Here is a 22,231-nt window from a genome sequence, read left to right as displayed (position 1 = left end):
TGGTCGCTGTTGGGGTTGGCGAATGGTCTAGTCACTCCAAGCTGGTGACACCAACAACAAAAGCAGTGGTCAAAAACTGGAAGGATATTAATTGGCCAACCAGTTTTCAAAACATTTGCAGCAATGTGAAAACACCGGCCTTGTCTGGCGATGCGGGGTTATCAGAGTAGCGTGGGGACAAAAGACCAAGAGATGTGCAAAAAAAAATAGTTGGGGAGAACGACAACTAGAGGGGTGCAGATCGGCATTCAATAATAAGAATCTGGGGGCACCTCTCCAATGTCTTATCAGTGGTCGAAGGTGGTTTCCTGCAAAGTCGCTGGAGCGCCGAGTTTGTTTGCTGCAACCGATTGGCAGCGTTCAGCGACGTTCGTTGTAAGTGCAATTTTGTGCCATTGAAGCAATGTATATTTCTACGGTCACGTGGGTATCGTTCCTTTTAAGTGATGCCGTTATTATGTGGGCTCGACTTTATAATGAAACCAGTGCACGTTTCGTTTATTTGAGGAAGAGTGCGATATATTCTGATGTTGCCAGCTCGACTACTGAAAGACAAATTCTTGTTATGACCGTCATTATTATTGAAGTCTTTTGGGGTTTGTGAACTGGACGAAAATGTTTCGACGCATTCTAAGTAAAGATGTGCCGTCAAGACGGGCTGATTTCTTCTCAGCGGAACGTGAACCAGGGGTCCTAGGACCGGTTCAGCGCTAGGAAAACGCACGAGCAAAGAAAAGACATTGTGAACTCAACTCCATTCTAGGCTTTCCAGGGAAACAAGGAGGCAACTGGGCCACTTTCGAGGTGACCATAGATATAGAGAGACCGGAACCAGCATGGTATTTGCAGTTTGGGCTGAAAGCAAAAACCCAAACCAATTGTGGCTGGACCTTGCGAGAAGAAGCAAAGCTTGTTCGACTAGAAGCGAAGTCCGGGAAATTTGCAGTTAAGCCACAACTTCTAGCAAACAACGAGGGATTGAATGTGTGGTTGAAGGAAAGGAAAAAGGCACTATCTTCTGCAGCCCTTGTGGGAGCACACCTCAGCGCCTTGACAACGAGGAATTAGTCGACCACTCCTCCTTCCCCCTCTCTCCATGGCATCGGCTAAATGGAGTGGCAGGATTGATGATAAGCTGTCAGGGCACTACATTGTCCCATCCGAGCGCAGTCAGGCAAGTTTGGCACGTGTACCGAGAGCCGGTCTTTCGAACCTCACCCTACTTGCCGGAAGAGTTCTTGGAAACCAAGGTCATCTGGATCATCGGATGTGCGCAAAATCTTGGTGACGTGTGCAAAACGTTGATGCAGTGCGTTCGTGACTATATTTGGGCATTGATCGTGTAGACTGTGCCCTCTCCATGTATTTTGCGGTGTCTTTCCCCGCCTTCATGGGCGGAGCACTTATCGAGCGCCGTATTGGCTGAAGCCACGGACATTGCGCCCAGAGTTGGCAACACGGCACTATATAAGCAGAAGACCTTTGTATATTTTTGGTTTTAGGGTTTTTGAGTTCTGATTCCTGTTCAGTTCTGCAGGGAGCTCATACTTACTTGATCACTTCCTTTTGAGTTCTTAGTTACTAACCATGTAAATAAATTATTGTCGTTCCTACGAGCACCTCATCTGACTTGTTAGATGACAGGTCCTGAGACGGGGCCCCGCTACCAGTATAAGACCCGCGGCACCCGAAGTCACAGCACTCTTAAACCTGGGCATCCTTCTTCTGCACGACGAAGCATCGGTGTTGAATACCGATTCTTCACGTTGGTTCACGCATGCTATTTCAATTTTTGACGTTGTCTTCGCTCTCGACACTTATCACGTCAAATGGTATGAATCTCATCGGTCGTTGGCTAAGCTCACGTGCATGTTTCGTTGTTGCACTGTGTGGCGTAGTGTTAGATCAATGACTTCATACCAATCGAGTTGCCTTTTCACTGTTGTAGCATTTCTTTCGTGCTGCTTTGAAAGCTCACGGTGAACATTGAACTACCAACCAAGGCTAGAAAATGGCTCCATAACAAGCGTGCTGGTAAAGCTGCCCGATGAAAACAAAGGCAACGGGGCAAAGCTTGACACAAAGAACAAGTTCCAGGCAATGATATTACATAGAGAAATATGTGGGCGTTCTGATGATGATAGTGGCAGGTTTAGAGGTAGGCATTATTTCCGCAGCCACAAGTAACTTCTTTAAATCGCTATTAGTTATTTTGAGGTGTTGTGGAGATATAGAAGGGGAATGAAATTTAATATGTTTTTCTCAAACATTCGATATTCTGGAATTCGTAGTAATGAAATATTTTTATATTATACCAATGGACATTTGGTAGGAAATTTTCATAAAGTCGTAAATCTGAAGAAATCAATAATCCGAGGTTTGGTATAAGAAAATTTGAGTGTACATAGATTTGCTTAGCCTTTGTGCTTGTCGGTGTATTTATATTGAAGGGGAAGCTCCATAACGACAGTAACAATGGAAGTGTTTATTCTAACAGTTTCGGCCAGGCTCTGGCTGAAACTGTCGGAACTGTCTTCAGAAAGGTTGTACTTCACTTGATGATAGTTATAGCGCAAAAACAGAACGATGACAAAGGGACAAGGAGTCGTTCTGCTCTTTCTCTATAACTATCATCATACCAACAAGCCCAAACCGCCACACTTCTAATCTACTTCATTGTTTGCAATGCTACAACCACTTTCACCACTACGCCTGCTTATCATATATGCATGTTATCAACAGTAGTTCTTCATGCTTTATTTTTTCGCATACTTTATGAAGCTTTGACTGCTGCTTTTCAAAACTAGACTCTGACTGATGCCTTGTACAAATGTCTAATGTTAGAAATGACCATGTATAGATTGTGTTCGGCCATATTTTGCAGACATGCGAGGCTTCATGACACAAAGTGGGTTGCCGGATAACCCACGTGCATCGCGCTACATACTCAAAGACTTTGTCAATGGGAAGTTGCTCTACTGTGTTGCGCCACCTGGTGTGGACCAGAACGAGTACCACACATTTCCACCACCCCCTGCCCGAACACGTCGGCTGCTGCTCACCTTTGACCGGCCACCACAAATGAAGTGCACACAGGTATGACCCTGTAGGTGTGATGGGAACAGATTGATACATTGTTTTGTGCAAGTATTGTGTAAATAACTGTAGTTATTGTGTGATTCTGGATATTTTTATTCTGCAACAAAGTATCGAAATGCAAAGCCTAAGGAACATGTACAACTAGTTTTTCTTCATGCCGTTTGCAGCATGCCAAAATTCATTATTTTTATGTGCCTTCTAGTACATGGCAAACTAAATATTTTGTTGAACATATCAGCTAAACGATTCTTTCCAGCTGTAAACAGCACATGAACCACTTCAGTTCTTTAGACCCCATTTGGGGTCATTTGTTCGAGCAAGCATGGTTAATTCGGCAGCAAATAATTTTTACCTTCACCTTGAAATTATCGTATGCAGAGCCCTTTCTTTTGGCATTGATTTAGTTGGCAGTGCGTGTCTTTCGACATTGAATTTTTTTATTAACATTCGGAAATTTAAATAAGTGTAATCACCATGCATTGCATGCTTAGATTTTCAGACACGTGAAGCTGCATGCTCAACACGTTTTGCACAAATGCGGCCTTGAAAAAGGTTGTCTTGGTTATGTCGTGATACTGCATAGTGCATATACATTGTGGACCGTTTTAACATAACCGCTTATAGTGCAGAAATGCTTACAATGCGGTCTTTTTCTGCTCCAGTTTACCCTCTCATAGAACCCCATGTATATGCATACCGCTTATTCTGCAGTCCCCCAAGATGAAAGACGGGTTATAAAGTGGTTGCCTGAAATTGTTTGTGATAAATGCGGTAGCGAGTGCACTTCTGAAAGGTGGCGCGCTGAGTGCGCCACTGGGGAGCGAACGACGAGGTCGTTATGGAGGAGGAGGTGACACGGAGTGTACGAACGAAGGGCGAAAAGAAGAAAAAGAGAACGAAAAAAAGACTGCACGTCTCGATTTTCGGACACGCGAAGCTGCGTGTTCAACACGTTTCGCGAAAGTGCGATCCTTGGAAAAGGTTGTTTTGGTTATTGTGTGGATATTCGCGACTCCCGTGACTTACGTTATAAGTGGTCTATACTGTATTTGCGATTCTCGCGATTTACGTTACAAGTGATCCACACTACTAAGAGACTACAAGGGGATCAAATTGTTTAGGCCTCAGCTGAGGCATGCCAATCTCTGCCACCTTCTCAGTTAAACGAAGAGAAGTGTAGAGCAACCCTGCTCTTTTCTTTGTCCCACTAGTGACGATATTTGGCTGGTCTATTTCGTTCATGTGCAGAGTGGCTTTGATATAGCTGCTATCTCTGTGAGACTTGCTGTTCACCAGGACTGTTGTGATCAAAAATTGTTTATCGTAAAACTCTCAAAAAGTCCCCTCAAACTCAAGGTGGCGATACCGAAGTTTTCCTACGAACGGAAAAAAAAAAATCACTGCCCAAGCACACCATACAAATGGTTAACCAGCGACAGTTGAAAAGTTCGGCCCCAGCGTTGAGCAGTGGGTTTAACCCGACACTGAACTGAAGCTTTTCATGCTTCTTGGTAATGAGGTCAGACACAGGTATGGCTTTGGTTTACCACAGTGTTTATTTCACGTGCCGCACATTGTGCCTTGCCTGCTCACCGTCATAGAGGAATGTTATGAACGGTTAAATGCGCTTCAGATGCCTTAATCACAGTGGTTGCTCTCGAACCGCAGGTGGTCACATACATTGCAGCGAATGCATAGTGCCTCTGGAGAAACTCCTGTCGAAAGCGGGCATTCATCTCCCGCTCCAGTAATCATTCCGTTGACACTGTTGTGCCAGCAAACATTTGAAATCGCAAGCTAACTCAATGCCGTGGTTTGCAGGCTCCGCTTGCCACCAGTGCTTGCATTCCCGTTCACAATACAGCGCGGCTTGAAAGACTGCCAGATCATCACTGTGCAGTTAATGGCGACACTCGGCCTCCTGGGCCTGGGACTGCACCATTGGCCTGACGAACGCGAGCTCTCTTATGTTTTCGCTGCCCATGCTCTTCTAGAGTTGTTCGTGGTTTACTCATGTGGAAGCTCTTGGTAGAAACTGATACGTGCATACTTGACGCCATGGCTGCAACGGGATAGAAGGCATCACTCACAAAGCAACCAATGGCGCGCCTGCTTGGGTACAACTCTGAGAATGACTTAACTGATAGGACAGCTAACATAGACCGCTCATGTCATCGCTGCCTGATAGTCTTTCATTTCTCCTAGCCATATTTAGCTTTCACTGTTGAGAACTAAGTACATGTGAACTTCTTTGGAAATCTCCTGGTTCCTGTTCATGGCACTGTGGATTACAACAATGATTTAGAAACATAAAGGACACACAATCAGAGCTCAGCAAGCACGGCACGGAAGCACCCCTTATTGATGGGTGTACACCAATACGACACAACTCTGGACAACAGACACAAATGCGCCTTACTTTTGCTAACTGCATGCTCCATAATTTAAGATAAGTGTGCAAAGTTTACAGATATCGAAGCTAAGCAGGATTGGGTTGGATTGAAGCAGGTCACTGTTGCTGGGGCACTGTGCGTGAGGGGCTCAAAGTGGCAGTTGGGGCAGTGGCAGCTGATCAGAATTTTACGGTAATTAGTACATTTTGGTATCGATGAAAACCTGCTGAAGCATGACCAATCTTTCTTGCTTTTTTGCTTTTATATTCAGAATCTCAAGACCACAAGTAAGGACATTGACAGGAGCTTCTTTCAGAAGGTAAGAGTGACATTGTCACTTTTTTCCTCCCTTTTTGTCGGCAAAGGCATTTTCACTTTCTGTTCATCTATTTACGATGCGCTAAGGCCTTCATGGTTGTAGTACTAACTGTTTTCTAGATTGTGGTGTGTGCATGGAAGGAATAGAAGCACCTTGATGTTAAGAGCTCACAACCTGTGGCCTGGGGAAAAGGATGCAATTTCAGGGAATAATGTGGAGCCCGAGAGTGTATCAGCATCGGGATGCTTGGGGCTGGAACAGTATATGACGCGGATGTCATATTTTTGAAGCCAAGGAGCCCAACAGGCAAAACGACGTGACGCGATAGATCTTTTACCGAAGACAACCAACATAATGAGTGGTGGTCTCTTAATACATCAAATGTACGGCCACAAAGGTAGGGGCGGAGCTTAACAAGTGCCTAAACGATCGCCAAGCATTCTTTCTCAGTGACACTTTAGTTTGTCTCAATCTTGGTGAGAGTTCTGCTGGTGTTGTGATGACATACATTTTGAACCCAGGCTTTCGTTGCACGTAAACCACACGGAAGCCGATGCTGCTGTTGTCGGTGTGGACTTCAGTTGCAGTCGTATGATCTTAGTGGCGCAATATTAGTGGTGAACTGAGGAGACGACAAGGGGTGGAGAATGTTTGCTCTTACTCGGAAGACCATCATGAAATATTGGCGGTGCAACTTAAGGGGGAACACGAATCTTAGAATACCCAAAATCGGAAAAAAAAGAAACGGCTTTTTGAAGCAGACATTTTCGAAATCTGTATATATTGTCGCACTTATCTGAGAAGTTTCTAGCTTCTCGCATCATTACTTCTGGCGCAACATCAGTTTATGACACCCGTGTAAGATGAATGCAAGCGCAAAGGAATGCTAAAATTACGATTTTTCCGCACCGAACCACTGCCATTACACACGAGCTATCACACCAGGAAGTGGTAATTTTTTTGTAATGTCATTCTAACTTTCCAGATTCTTAGTGCTGTTAACATGCAGAACCTGCAAAAAAAAATGGGGAACCAGCTTCAAGGCCTCCTTATATTTTGCCGGCACCTGTGTTAGAAGCTCTGCTATGAATTTATGAGCACTTTTATGAGGATTGCTAAACATGCACACCATGACTGTTGCTTTTTGAAGAAGCTGTGTGTTTTCAGTTTTTTCCATTTTTCTCAAAAAAGTAAATTTACAACTGTTCTCTTCGCAATGGAAACCTGTATGTGTTCAGGGTGCAAGTATGGGAGCAGAATTTAGAGAACAAGCCTTTTTAATTACTCATCAAAGTTTTAAACCAATTCCAACTGCTTTTGAAAAGGAATAGTTCATTATGCTGTAAAATAATAAGAAAGGCTTAAAAACAGAAAACTCTTGCATTATTCCAGTTTATAGTCATAAGTATATGTTAAGATACTTTAAATATCACTTTTAATTAAGCACATTTTCTTCTATAGTGGCCTTAAACAATAGGGGTGAGCTTAAGTTATCGCAGAAATAAGATGAGTTACAGAAAAACTTATTAAACATTTGAAGTCGGCAGAAAAACTGCATAATCTGTGCAGTTTGATCAAGATCACTGAAGAAATAAACAAAAAATGTCTAAGAGCAGTCTGCCCCTTTAAGTGGCATTTCTGGTGTCTGGTTCACTGTTTGCGTAAGCGCGGACATGCACCATATTGGTATGGTGCTGTCGACTGCCAGCTGCAGTAAAGAAGTTGTGCGCCACAATAATTTGTGAAATGGGTGTGGTGATCGTCAAATCACTGTGAACTTCAGAAAGAGCCCCGCTATAGCTCAGGACAAGAATAACGATCTCGCGGCGGTCCACAACGGTTGCTGACAACGTTACTGAGAGCCGCCTGGTTTTGCACCTCATCAGTTAGAGGACAACAAGTAAAGAAACATAGGTGAAGTTAGGAGATATATCCACCTATCCAGCGACAGAACAGAAGCACAGTCTTATTGCTAAATGATCCGATGCCGTGGTTCGCCCGCCTGACTAAACAACCTCGTTTTTGTGTGAACTGCATGACGGGTCGTCATAGTGAAGTTCGCCACGTGTCGTCTCCGAACAACAGAAAATCAGTCCCTTCGCGGTAACAGGCAACTCGCTCACCACCCCCACAATGGAGGCTGCTGGCAACAGGTAGACTGCTTTTAACGACGTATTCGCCATGATGTCGCAGTCTCCAGTCGAAAATACGGCAGTCTTACGTGAAAAGGAAACTAAAACCTCAGCGCTCATGTAGCCTTGAAATTGATGAGCGAAGGCACAAGTTTGGTTCGTGACATTTACCGGTAACTCATTCCGGACAAGCCGGAAAGCAACGCCGTGTCATTAGACGGATCGCGAATGACGCGTGCGCGTTCACCATACATCAACGTCAGTACTGTCACCGAACTGATAAGTGGCCTTGTCGGCGGACGAGGACACAGCGACAACTTGCAGCAGGATTTGAAAAAACTACACCCTCATGAAAACAGTCTGATTACATGCCGGGTGCATTTTAACTGACTTAAAGTATGTGTACCCTTATATTGTCTACTCGAAACAGCTAAATACAAATTCAGCAGTATTTGTCTCGAGGCACAGATTTTCACCACTTTCCTTGTTTGCTTGTCCTTTAAAAGTCGACCTAAGACAGCTAGAGCTGTAATTATTTTTGCACAGTGTAGCTAAATGTGCACAGAAAACAACGATGAGAGACGATTCTGATTCTAAAGCCTCAGTTTTTTCTTTCTAATATGACTTTTTTGTTTTTTGTTTACATTTGAAAAGTACTTGTTCGATTTTCAATCAGCTTGCAGAATTGCATTCCTCAGGCTTTCTAGTGTCCATGTGTATGTTAATGACTATATAATTCTAAGTACATACATTTTTACGAATAAACATGCTAGAAATTTTTGGTGATTTTCCCCAAATGGCAATTTTTTACACTCTGCATGACAATTCTTGCAATATATCGGAAACTATTACGGATAGCAGAACGTAGGATGAAGCTGTTTGGAGCACACAACATGGGAAGCACATTTTAATTTCTCTTGATGCAAGTTTTTAAAATGGGTCTTTTGTGTGACCACACTCAGAGCTATGAAGTTTAGTATACTGTAAAGTGAAAAATAATGACCCAATCAAAAAAGTGCTTTCTATGTATACCGTCAATCCCTCTGCCATTTGTAAATTTTTGGCTGGTGATTATTTTCCAATTGTGGTAGCAACAATAGAGATTGTTATCTTGATTATATAATGAATTAATAAAGCCACAGAAAAAAATTACTACACTTTAGAATCAATTAACAAGCTGAGTAAAGCGTGCCAACTTTTATCACCTTGGGCTCAAAAATAGATAAGAGAGCCCTAAGACCCGTGTCGCCCCTTACCTAACTGATTTTTTTATTTATTGGTAAATTTTGATCAAATGTCCATGCTTTATGTATTTTGGCATGCTGATTTCAAATATGCAATTAGCTCGTTTGCGCAACAAGTACGTTTCAAAATATTGAGAAATTCGTGTTTTTTGCATTGACTACTTTCGAGGTGATTTTTTTCTTCAATGCTGGTAGTGATAAAAGACAGTGGCATATGAAAAAGATGTTGTATAGTCAGAGCTTGCAGTGCTGCAAGAATGAATGCTGTAGGCTACCTTGGGCCAAAGTTACAGCATGTCAAACTTTTGTAAGCAAAATTTTCTAGTAACACCCTGGAGAAATTACTTTTTGAAAACATTTCTGATGTTACTCGTTCAAATTTTATGCCTATGGCGCTCCCCATTTGTCCCCTTTTCTAACAGAACAAGAATATCTGCGATAAGATAAGTACCACCAGAGATATCGTCACTCCAAAAGTACACCATGACCAAAAACGTCGTTTTGGAAAAACGAGAAAAAATGTTTCAGGACAAGTTAGAAATAATTATGGAAATCTCTTGAACACTACAGTGATCGAGGATGATATACGGGTTCAATCAAGCAAGAGTGAATATTTTACAACAATCTTGGATAAAATTAGGGCATTTGAATATTCATTTGTAAAACCCAGTAATAAATTCAAAAATTTTTTATAGATATTCTTTAATAATAACTAACTATATACTAGTCCTACTACACTTTTAAATTCACAATCTTTCTGACAAAAAAAGAATTATCGAGACTGGTGAGTAGAACCAGAGATGTTGCTCCAATATGACACCATCAGAAATGCTACTTTGGGGAACCAGGTCAGCGCCTCCTCTATTTTTTCAGTGCCCGGGCAAAGCAGCGGATTTCAATGGGAAGCAGCCGTCGGTGCTAGTGAAGCGTTTCGCCACCAGGCGCCACAACTGGAGTAGAGATGTCGCCGCGTCGTCTCTCGCGCAAACGAATGTTGCAGCTGTATTCGAAGTTGCTATGTAACTCAGTTTTCGACTGTATTTGCATTGCTTAAGATGTAATGGAAACTTGGAAACGAGAATCGTGAAGCCCTTGTTGTTGTTGATTTATCAGGAGACCAATTGTTTTGCCTGATTACCGTATTTACTCAATTCTACCGCGCCCTAGATTGTAACGCGCGCCCGGTTTCCACGACAAAAAAAAAAAAAAAAACTAAGACATCGGTTGCAACGCGCACTCTTTTTTCTCGTTGGCCCGCTTGATCAACCACTCGGGAAAACGACTCTTTTTGAGAGCATCTTCCGTTTAAATATGAAGTACGGGGGAAGCTTATGCCTATCTGACGTGCAACGAAGCATTGCTGTCACTCTAGTTTTACCGTGGCCCGATGTCAGTACACGAACTTGCTTCGCCCCCTTCTACTCGACGGTTGTGGTGCCAGGCATGTCGAAGTAAAGAGGCGTCTGATCGGCATTCCCGATTTGCCCAAGCAGGTAGCCGTTGTTGTGCCGCAAGTTTAGGAGGAACCTCTGAAGACTCTGAAGCTTTTCTTCGTACTCCTCCGGCAACTTCCGGCATATGCCCGTTCGCCTTCGGAGGGAAAAGCCTGTCCTCTTTATAAAGTTCGTTAGCCAGCACCTGCTCGCTTTAAAATGGCTCTGCATTAGCCCTTTTTCAAGGGCTAACTGCATAGCCTGTACTTGGAGCAGTTTTGTCGTCACGGGCCGCTGTGCCGCTCACTGCTTAATCACATACTCGCCGAGCAGCTCTTCAATTTGTGGAAACCGACCCTGCTGTGGTCCACTGAAGCCTTTGCGTGAATATTTGCTGTCGACAATATTCTGCTTTTGTTTCCGCCAGTCCCGCACGCACGTTTCGGGAACTCCGAATGACCGCGATGCGGCCCGCTTTCTGTCCGTTCCGGCACACGCGATGACTTTTCTTTTAGAAGCAGCATTGTGGTGCACTCGTCGAGTTTTTGGAGTCGGCCCTACCATGCCGTCGATGCTAATGTACTACAAGATGACGAACTCCTCAGCACACGTATGAAGTGCCGCACATGGGAAACACATAGGCAGAAATGACCGACGCGCCATGCCAACGCACGTAGGGGGCGGCCATTTTGTAAATGGCGATGGCAATAGAATGACCATAATCATTTTTTTTTTCGTACTCAATTCTAACGCGCATGCGATTTATGAACTCTCTTAACCGGAAAAATGGTGCGTGTTAGATTCAAGTAATTACGGTACTGCAAGCACGCTCTCCCCGAACACCAGCGGAAGCTGCAATTTCACAGAGCTACAGACGTACAGTGCATTAAGGCGACGGCTTTAAATGCCTCATCAAAAGCGAAAATTGATGGTCTGCGGCATCCGGCGTCTTGTCGCGTCCACAGCGCGAACATGAGTGATGCAAGAAATCATCATTATGTGAAACGTCATCATATGACGTCACATATCACAAATGTTTCTGACATAACGGAAGGTCACATAACTTGACGGCATCATATAACATATTGGCTTGGTTGAAATCGGCTCATCATGAGGTCAGTGGGCATAACAAGCTGGGGGCAGAAAGCTACTTTTGTCTCCAATCCTTGAAGCATGTTGGGCGCAGAAATATCCTGGAGTGAAGTAGGAGACAATTAGTGCATTGAATCGGAAGAAAACAGGTATAGTTTTTGCCTTTCAGTAGTTTTAGGTGAATCTATAAGGGGACCGGCAAGTTTTTTTCCTTTTTCTAACTAATGAGAAATGAAAAAAAAAAAAGACGATCTGATTTTTTTCTGTCTAATATGCAGGGTTGTACACAGCAGTGTTATATTCGGAGGCATGTAAGTAATGAGGTTGCAATAGCTTGAAAGAGAAAATAAAACGCGAATGCTATGAAACTCGATCACATATATCGAACCGGTAGCACAGCCTGACAGAGCCAAGTGAAAACAGCGCGCCGCTATGCTCGTGTTGCTTTTCATCCTTCCTGCATCCGTGAAAGCCGTCAAGAAGCACGACTGCAAATTAAGTCGCATAAAAACACGCATTCACAAGCTTCCTAATTAGTGCGGCCGCTCAGCGCCTGCATCCCGTAGTCTACTCGCGCAATGCCATCATGCGGCAGCGGCGGGTGAAGGCGGAGCACCCGCTCGACAGCCTCAAGAGAGCGTTCAACCGGACACTGAAGAAAATAGAGGCGGCGCTGACCAGGTAAAAGAAATAAAAGTGCCATTGGAATGTTTTATTGTACAGCCCTCATCATCACAGTCCCATCAGAGCGAAAATATTGTTCATGAATGTTTGGCTGTTCCCACTACAGAGCATTGCACGTGTGCATAAGATGTTTATCTCAAAGGCATTGCATTACTTTTCACCATCGACTCTGGGCGAGTTTCATGCCATCGTCACTTCGCCACAACAGTCACACTTCCCTATTAGTTCCTTAGCGAGGCCACCCATAGTCGCGGTCACTCGTGACTAGTTTCACACACCCGCCACATCCTTTGCACCACGCTTTGCACCCTACGGAATCAGAGAGAAGCCCATTCAGGATCTCCAAGTCCACCATCAAATACGAAGCTGCAGTGTCTGCGGCAGAGGCCGATGACTCATCACTTGCATCGGTGAGAACCGCAGTCTTTCGCGGTGTCGCCAGTGTCAACTCAAGTTGTTCAGGCATGACCTGCTCATGAGCACTCACTTGGGCTATGTTGCTGCTCGTGACAGCTGCAGCGTCAACTCGCACAAGGCCAGAGTCGTTGCGAAGAATGCTGTCATTCTCGGGTGGATCGCTGTCAGTTGCATCGTCGCGGCTCTCTTGCTTATCGCTTGTAAGGCCAGAAGACGACAATCCCTTATCTTACGAACTGCTATCACCTGCGCTGAGGATGTCGGATGTTCCGGCACTGCGAGTCGCTTCCTCGTCGGTTGCAGAGTGGGGTGATACCGTGCCTTTGTAGAGCAGACCGCAATCATCTCCATTGCCGTTATCGGGTGCCAAAGCAACGGCGCTCGCTTGCTGATCGCTTGCAGAAACCTGTGATGTCGTGCCGTTAGGATGTGTGTTTTTTTTTTTTTTTTTTGGCTCACCTTTGATCGATCTGATACACCTAGTGGAACTTTCTCGGTTCTCCAGGCACGTTCATCGTAGGATCGTAACCTAAGCCAAAATGGTGTCTCAACTAGCCAGGTTTTCAAATGCAGCGCCCTAAGCCAATCAGATGACGCCATTTTAGCCACGTTATCGGAAGTGACCAATGACAACATTTTATGCTCACTTTTTTTTCATTATTATTTGAGAAAGTGGCAAGCTCAGTGTTGCTTGACCGAGTGATAAAGCCAAACGCGAGAGCTTTTCAGCGATACCAAAATGGCCGCTTTTGAGCGGGCCGCACAAGAGTTACAGGCAACCTAAATATGCGCCGTTTGTCCACATTTTAAAGGACTGGGAGTGTGCCAACGCATATTTAATTTAGTGTTACGCCGCTAATAGGTAAGATTCTGGAATGAAAACTTGCACACAGGTGCGTGATGGTAGACAAAATACGAAAATGACACTTTTGAAATCTTGATTTTTTGGCAAATTTTCGTGTCCCGAGAGTCGTGTCCTAAAAAGTGCAGTAAAAAGAGGCGAAGTTGTGCACAAACCAGCGAAAGTAGGAGTGTAGCCCTACAAAACGCTGTAACTGCTTCACAGTCATTGGTTTGGGGAAGTCGGCGACATGTAGTTTAGCCAGGTCTGGAAGTATACCGTCCCTGGATACACGTAATTGAGAATCGTAAGTTTCCAGGTGGCAAAGTGGCACTTCTCGAGGTTGCATTGGAGCTTACAATTCTTCAGGCTCGTGAGGACGTGTTTCAGGCCCTCGAGATGTGTTTCAAAGTCTGGCGCTAAGACGACAGTATCATCGAGATAGCAGAGACATATCTGCCACTTCAAACCCCGAAGAACCGAACCCATTATATGCTCGAAGATGGCAGGCGCATTGCTGAGCCCAAAGGGGATGACATTAAATTCATTTAGGCCGTCAGGTGTCACAGAGGCTATTTTTGGTCGATCAGCATCTGCTAAGGGCACCTGCCAGTTTTCCGAACGCAAATCTAATGATGAAAAAAACTCAGCACCTTGTAAAGTATCAAGAGCTTCGCCAGTCCTGGGTAAAGGGTACACGTCTTTTTGAGTGACCTTGTTGAGGCGTTGGTAATCTACGCAGAAATGAATCAAACTTTCTTTTTTTTTACTACAGGTGAAGCCCATAGACTTTGTGATGGTCGTGTGATGTCACGTTGCAGCATATTGTCAAACTGTGCAGTAACAGCTTAGAGTTCTGCCGCAGAAACACGGTATGGTCGTTGCCACACTGGCGCTTGGGAGTCTGCGTGGATTTAATGAAGAGCGGTAAAAGTGCAGCCAAGGGCAAGTTGAGCAACATCGAAAGATACACAGAACTGGTAGAGCAACTGAAGAAGATCAGATCGTTCAGGTGGCGACAGTCCGTCTGTGATCGACGAGAATGCTTTGCCATCTGGTACAGGCAGCCAAATCTTTAGCTATCATGCACGAGTGGCAGTTTTAATTTTTTTTGTCGTACGACTGAATTAAGTTTCAAGAAAGATGAGGACAAAATTATGCTCACAAAGCACATGCCCACGACGCAGTGTTTCGTGATTTTGTTCTATAATATGGCGTTGCGAGACAAAAAAGTGGCCGCTGTGCCTAATAGTTATTGTTTTGGCTGACTGTACATCGGAGGGGTTAAGGGCACTGACGGCGTGGAGGTCAGTTTGCAATGATTCTTGAGGAACGGTAAAAATTTGTCTCTTATCAATAGGCTGGACGCAACCAATAAATTCGCCTTCAAACAGTTTCATGGGATACAGAAAGGGATTGGTGAGGCAGAGAACACTGGCTCAATTAGAAATTGAGAGGGTGTGGTCGAAATTTTCGGAGCCCTCCACTACGGCATCTCTCATAATCACATGGTGGTTTAGAGATGTTGAAACACACACATCAATGATCAGTCAAATTGAGAGCATTGAATAAAGCAGAATAAGTGGTTCCCGACTTAAAAGAGGCTTGATGGCTCAAAGAATGCAGCTTCATCACACGTGCCGTAGGAAAACACAGGGAGCAAAACAGCTGCTGTCGGTGGAATTTCGGTTTGTTCTCAGCCAACCAACTTTAGTGCGGCTTAATGCGTGTGGTCGTAAAATAGGAGGAGCTCAAGTTTGGATCTGGCACAATCTCTAACGGCATGATTACGCATCAGGAAATCCCAGCCAAGTATTACGTCATGAAAGCAGCAGGAAAACAGGATGAACTCAACAGTGTATACAGGGGTCCTCCGCGATGGTGAGTCGGGCAGTGCAGGCGACTATAGGCCGAACAGATTAGTCTCTGTAATGGAAACGGCAGCACTGGTATCTACAAGACCATATTCATGAGCGCCTTCAATAAAAAACTTGGACAATACTGTAATAGAGCAAAGTTTGAGGACTTCGGCATTTCGACAGCGCAGTTCTTACCTCGCAAACTGCGTAGGCTAGTTTCCCTCATTTTCAGGGTGTGGCCGTCGACACATGGGTGACAAGGAGCAATGAGACGAAGTTTCTGGATAGTCACGTGTGCTGGAAATGGGATCCCACCCTTTGGGATCAGGCGTTTGTGTAGCCTGGAGTGCGGCGACGGCAGTGCTGAGCGATATGGCCAGTGCTGCTGCACGCAAAACAGATCGGCCGGCTATTGTGCGTTCGGCAGGCAATTGCAACAAGAGGCGTTGCCCACGCGGCATATGGCTAAGTTGGGGCGGGGGCATGCGGCACTCTATTGAATGGCGAGGGCTGGTTGTAGCTGTTGCCCCTTCACTGCCTCAGCGTAAGAGGCGCGGCGACAGCATGCTGCTGAAAGGCCACCAGCATACCCTCGGCAATCTGGTCCTGAACCACATGTCGAAGCATAGGAGCCAAAGGGGTCGGTGCCTGCAGTTGCTGCTACTGCGGGAGCCCTTGGCACTGAGCGAACGACAAGAGAGAAAGCTGGTGTGCCACTTCCTCACACACAAAGTCTTTCATTTGTTCGAGAAGGCATGAGTGGTGGACAAGACGTCCAGTGCAGTGAGCGGTTGGTTAGACTGAGATGAACGTAAGGTGAGGGCTTGTTCCCTTCGCGATTCGACGTAGTTCTGGCACAGGGTCACCGCTTCGGACACCGTGCCAGGAGACTTCGCAAGGAAGCATTTGAAAAACATCGTTGTCGAGACCCTTCATAACGTGCTGAATTTTGGCACTTTATGTCATAGAGGCACTGATGCGCCTGCAGATATTGTGTAATAGTGTGTCCTAGATATAGGCGGTAAATGTTTTCCCTGGTTCTGTGGTGCTCATGCATGTAGGTGTTGTTCCGCGCACAATTTTCAAACGACAGGGCTACCAAAAACGGCCCGTATTGCCTGCTTTAATCCGACCAGTTTTCGAAACCTGACTTGTGGTTCGTATACAATAGCTTTGCCACATTAGCCAGGTAAAGGTGACAGTGCCTAACTCAGCAGCATCATGCCACCTGTTAGGTCCACTAACTTTTTCGTAGGGTGACTGCCAGTCCTCGACATCCTGATCTTTCGTGCCCGCAAATATCAGGCGGTCTCATTGGTGAACAGTGCCGAGACAGACGGCGGCCTTGAATGGTGGTGCCTGTTCTAGAATGTTGGCTTGCATAGCCGGTAGCAGTGTGCGGTGCATGGCCGGTAGCAGTGTGCGGGATCATAGTTTCAGGTTGCAGATGGTGTGATCCACAAAATGTAAAGAGGTTTTTTGAACAAGTTGAGCAAAGTGGGTGGTAGCTCGAAGAGTATGCTGGTGGAACCGGATGATGGTGCTTGAATGGCAATCTCGTACCTTCATCTCGTGGCGACGATGGCTGAGCCTCTGATAGCATTGTCTTCCTTTTTTTTTATTGTAACACAAATGCCTTGAATTGGGTGAAAAGTGCAAACCACAAAGATGAAAGAAACACATACAACAAGACTGGTGCTCAACATTTTACTCAAGTTTATTTCAAATCAGGTGGAACAGCTGTGCCATTGTGGGCCAAACTTGCTTACCTGCACCATCCTGCGCTTAACTCGCCTATGAGCGCAGCCCCAGAATTTTGCTGCAAAGTGAGGAAGTCATTAAGCCGTGCCCGGAAACGTCGCTGAGGCAGTCTTTTTGGTTTCACGGAAGCGGTTGTAGTTTTGATTTCAGAAAGGCTGTCGCTCCAGGAGCAACTGGAAACTGTGATCCTAAGGAAGTGGTGACAATTGCTATGTGTGCGCGATTACGGCTGACATCAGAGCGAATAGCTCGTGAACCCTCCTACATGTTGCATTCTCAACGGGAAAAGACTGCGAGAAGAGCATCTCTCTCTGGCACGGCTGTGTTCTCTTACACCCACATTTTGTAGAGTTACGCAATAGTATTTCATATAAATGAGTTGGCTGCCAGCCCTACTATTCGTTGCTATTGCATCCAATGCTTTGCCACTCCTGTCAAAGTCTTTCTTTACAATATGATGGCATCATGCTGAAAAGAAACAAAAAATAACAGTAACGGTCCTCTAAAAGGGGGGGGGGGGGGGGGGGGGAGGACGGTTTGCAGAACAGCCTAGAAAAAAAAGTTGAACTCAGAAAAGTTTGAAAAGTTTGAAAAAAAGAAAAGCTCACATGACTGCTCATTGAGTGCATGCACGTATTGTCATTCATTTGGCAGCTGTACTTCGCGTTTATCAATTGAGCGGTTGACACTCGTGCATCCAGTTAAAAAAAGCGTAGGCGGCTGTACATAACTAAAGAACCCGCTCGCATCTGCAGGGGAACTCGACTAAGTGCCTCGCAGAATGGAAAGGGTATCGTGCGAATCTTGCGTGATTGGGTATGGTTTTAGAAGGCTTAATAGTTCTTACGTCTTTATTATTCTTATTTATTGAATGAAGGAGAAGCGTTTCCTTCAACGAGTGGTGGGACGGTGACGTTGGGTTGTGCTCCAGCACTGTTGCTTCCATCGCATTTACTTGAGTCAAGCAAAACATAAAATCTGCGAAATCCAACTAATGACGTTCTTGACTGAATTCCAAGCACGCACTCCAGCGCTTATGTACACACACTCCCGCATTCGAAGGAGGAGAGTACGGAGGAGAGGTCCACACGCCCTCTGCGCATGTTGACTTGCTGGAGCTGGACGCCCGGGGGTGTCTTATCCTTTAACCATTCAGACGCCATGTATGAAGAACTGTCTGTGAATGTGTCAAATCACTACAATAATACTTTAAGGCACTCAATATTCTATTGCAGCAAGAATAATCAGACAATTCTTGAATTTATTAGGGTAGTATCAACTCATCCTAATTAAGTTGTAATTAAATATCTCTTCAGTGATAGATGCTTACTTTTGGCATGAGTAAAAATGAATCTCAGACTTGGCATATAGTGCAACTTCATTTTTGGTTAGGTCTTTTTTGAGCAAAGAAAAATTCTTCTCATATTGCTCGCAGGAAGTGGCGCGTCGGACGACGCGTTTAATGTGGTATTGCCTTCAGAAAAAGTGATAATATGTATCAGTATACTGCGAAATGAAGCTAAACAAAGAAAAATTTGTTATGCAGAAGGTTTAAATAATCCAATGTACGATATATCTTGCGCTTTCTTAGCCTGTACTTGATACAAATAGCAAAAATGATTGGTGTACACAACTGTGTACATAGTATCTGAAAGATTGAATGGCTCCTGGATCGACAGTTTTGCAGGTGTCTTCCTGGTCTGGCACGAGGTGCGAGCATGCACGTAGGTGTGTGAACGGTGACTGACGCTGAAGAGAGACATTCTGCAACTAAGAAATGCTCCGCATTTAAAAAGTGCTGGTTGCACTGCAAGGGGAAAGCAATGAATGATAGCAGCAAATTGTAATGTTGTACGAATTGAGGCTGGATTCGATCTCGTGTAACTCCACAAAACGCTGGTGTATACAAAGGCAGCCACATCAAGGAGAGCAACACACTTTGCGATGAGAGTGCAGCACGTATAAGTGTATGTGAGTCACCTGCTGCTGACTAAGACAGCGTGCGCGCCAACGATCATGACAATTGCCCTTAATCCTGTCACGTGTGAGCAACCGAGCGGCAGCAGGACACGCATTTGTTTCACATGGTGGCGCTGCTCCGCATTCGGTGCGCGTTTCTAATTTAGTTTACATTGTGAACGCTCTGTATCTCCTGTGACGGCTGTTCGATTATTCGAGTGGGTGTGTTCCTGTGCATCTTTAAGGGAAAATCGTACGTGAATAAAAATTTGTGATAGTGAATCACCTATGTTTGACTTGTTTCTTGTTTCGAGCTCGCGTAAAAAGTTTATAAGGAACATTCTGGCACAAAGAATGCTCATGTCATAGCAATGTTCACTATTATCTGGCACGTGCCACAGCTTTATGTTATGGCTTTTTCTAGTAAAGGTGTATCTGTTTTTCTAAGATGCAGTTGATATAGTCATGTTATCTCAAATAAGAGCCTGCTGTTGAGAAAAACTGATCACAAGCTGAAGCATTTCACTTTGAGATAATGGTTCCGAATTTTAAATGCACATTTATTTTTAGGGGCGAAGCTCCTTAATGCCGAGGCTTGTCAATGGTGACATTGGCTCTGTGCCTCACAGCCGCCAATGACGATGATACTGATGACGATAAAGACCTAGCGCTCCTGAACCTGAAAACGCTCCTGAAAATGATCCTGAACGCGCTTTCCCTCGTGAAGGTGCAGCTGCACGGGAATGTTGACAAGCCGAACCAGGCTGGTGACATTAATGTAGATATCATGAATGACAGACTTGTGCAGCATATGACATCGCAATATGCTCTGAAATGTATTTTATTTGATTATAAACAATCAACAACAACCAGGGCGACGTGTATAAACATCATCTTTGTGAACTTTCGCTAGCTTACACCCCATTGAAGAACGCTTTGCTCTTCATTTCACTGATCATAAGGCAGTCTTAATGAAGGTAAAGCGAAGTCCATACCTCAATACCTGCTATGACTAGTAAAACAACATCGTATATTCTGTAAAGACGTGTTGTCACTCATCTGCATGTTCGAGTGAGCAGTGTGCAAGGGATTCAAAGTTACCTGGATGATCCCACAGAGCTTCACCTGCTCATTACCAGTCAGTTCGTGAATATGCTGTGATTTTTTTCCTTATGTCCAGTAAGAAGCACTCGCAGCATATCTTGCACTTGCACTGTTTTTGGAGCTTGTGCTTACGTCCGAGCCAAGCTCTACGATCAGGCTCTGAATAATGTTATCGATTTCGTCATCCCTCTCCCACGATTCAATTTCTATTTTTTCCACATGAGCACAGTCCCGCCTCCAGTTTCCCTCGCTCACCAAGTGCAAGAGCTTTGATACCTTATCAAGATTAATTTTTATGTTATTTGCGGCCCTGTAACTTTTCACCTGGCTCCAAACTAGCTCGATCAGATTTTGTTCACAGTGATAAGGTGGCAATCATAAGACATAATGACCAGCTGCTTTAGCGAGTGTGTCGATTCTGTACCAAGCATACTTGTGCTTGTGCTTGTTCACCAGCTCCAGCAGCTCAGCCTTTAGCCAGTCAGCATAGAAAGGAATGCCCTTGCTTTGAAACCTTGACTGCATGTCGCCTTGTTTAGTTGACCAAGAGGGCACCTTTTCAAGATGCACGCTGTGGTTGCTCGCATTGTTCATGACAATTAGACTGCCCGGTTCAATGTTCGGCAATATCTGTTCCAAGAACCACTATTTTAGATGTGGAGCATCTTATACTCGCGCCTTGTAGTGCGCCGTCCGCGCCGTCCGCACCGCTTCTCAAACATTCGACAGCTGACGCGCGCGCATGCGCCGTCGCGCCGTCGCCCACTCTTTCACCATCTGTGCATCCCTTCCTCCTCTACACACCGCGCGTGCTTCACTCCTCCACCATCTGTGCACCCTTCCTCCTCTACACACCGCGTTCGACATCTACAATTCTCCTGATTCTCCAGTGGACGCGCATGTGGCGTCGCGCTTCGAGAACATTCAACAGCTGACAGTGCATGCGCCGTCGTGCTGTATATATACTCAAGGTCGGCGCTCGCTCGCTCAGTTGCCGCTCGTCGGTTGGTTTGTACGGCGCGTCGACGTCCAAGGTTGCGGTGAAATGAATTCCAACGAATCCACAAACACAATGATCGACGTCCCTTCGACCAGCGCCGCCCTTTCGCATACGTGTGTACGTGTTCACTCATTTAACACCCCCTCCTACAACCACGTTAACCAATTTAGCCATCGACCCAAGTAAGTCGCAATTTAACACCCCATTTCACAACCACGTTAACCAATTTAGCCATCTACCCAAGTAAGTCGCACTTTAACACCCCGTTAACCAATTATATGGTCCGCATCCTCCTCAGTGTTCCCCCGAGGGAAGCTGCGGGCAATTTTTTTTTTTATTGTAACTTTCACACTCATGTAACAAAGAACTTCGCAAACATTTGTTGGGTCCCATAGCCTAACTGGCTTTGAGATAATGTTACGCCATTGACCGCCATTCAAAACGGTTGCCAACTATTTCTGCATGGTAGTCTCCTGATGCTTTCTTCGCACAAAAGACGAGACGTGCTCCTTCCACAAATCCTTTCTTGCTGCCCGAATGAAGCACAATCAGCCAGAGGTGCTTGTCCAGCTCAGAGATCTTTATGAAGCCACACTGCAGGCGGTACATCGTGAGCTGACTCAAACGCAGCACGCTCTCCCGCTCAATCGCCAACGGGCTGCAGCTCACTTACGTGAGTGGCAGCGCGTTGGTGGGAAGGAAAAAAGCGCGATATACATCCCCATTTTTTACTTTTCTACCAGAGATGGTGCTGCTTGTTCAGAGTTGCAGCGCCAGGATGCGTTAGTTTCACTTCCTGTAGTTTTTTCCTCATGTGTGCTTGAAACGTGTACATTTCTTGCTCTGTTTATTCAGGGTCGATTAGTACAACTTCTTGGAATTGTATCCAAGCCT

At 45.1% G+C, this 22,231-nt stretch overlaps 1 protein-coding gene across 2 annotated transcripts in view; it reads left to right on the top strand.

The window, feature by feature from the left end:
* Ns3 (nucleostemin 3) overlaps positions 1 to 22,231 on the top strand; it is a 262,076-nt gene that overhangs the window by 238,372 nt on the left and 1,473 nt on the right. For both annotated transcript variants that reach the window (XM_037419646.2, XM_037419639.2), the window contains exons 13-14: positions 2,885 to 3,096; positions 5,764 to 5,811. In XM_037419646.2, the coding sequence (XP_037275543.2) occupies positions 2,885 to 3,096; positions 5,764 to 5,811 (260 nt within the window). The remainder of the gene's footprint in view (positions 1 to 2,884; positions 3,097 to 5,763; positions 5,812 to 22,231) is intronic.

Source organism: Rhipicephalus microplus, chromosome 3 (assembly GCF_043290135.1).
Source record: "Rhipicephalus microplus isolate Deutch F79 chromosome 3, USDA_Rmic, whole genome shotgun sequence".
In the NCBI taxonomy this organism is placed as follows: Eukaryota; Metazoa; Arthropoda; class Arachnida; order Ixodida; family Ixodidae; genus Rhipicephalus; species Rhipicephalus microplus.
The sequence above is the reverse complement of the archived record's forward strand: the minus strand, read 5'-3'. Positions and strand labels throughout refer to the sequence as shown.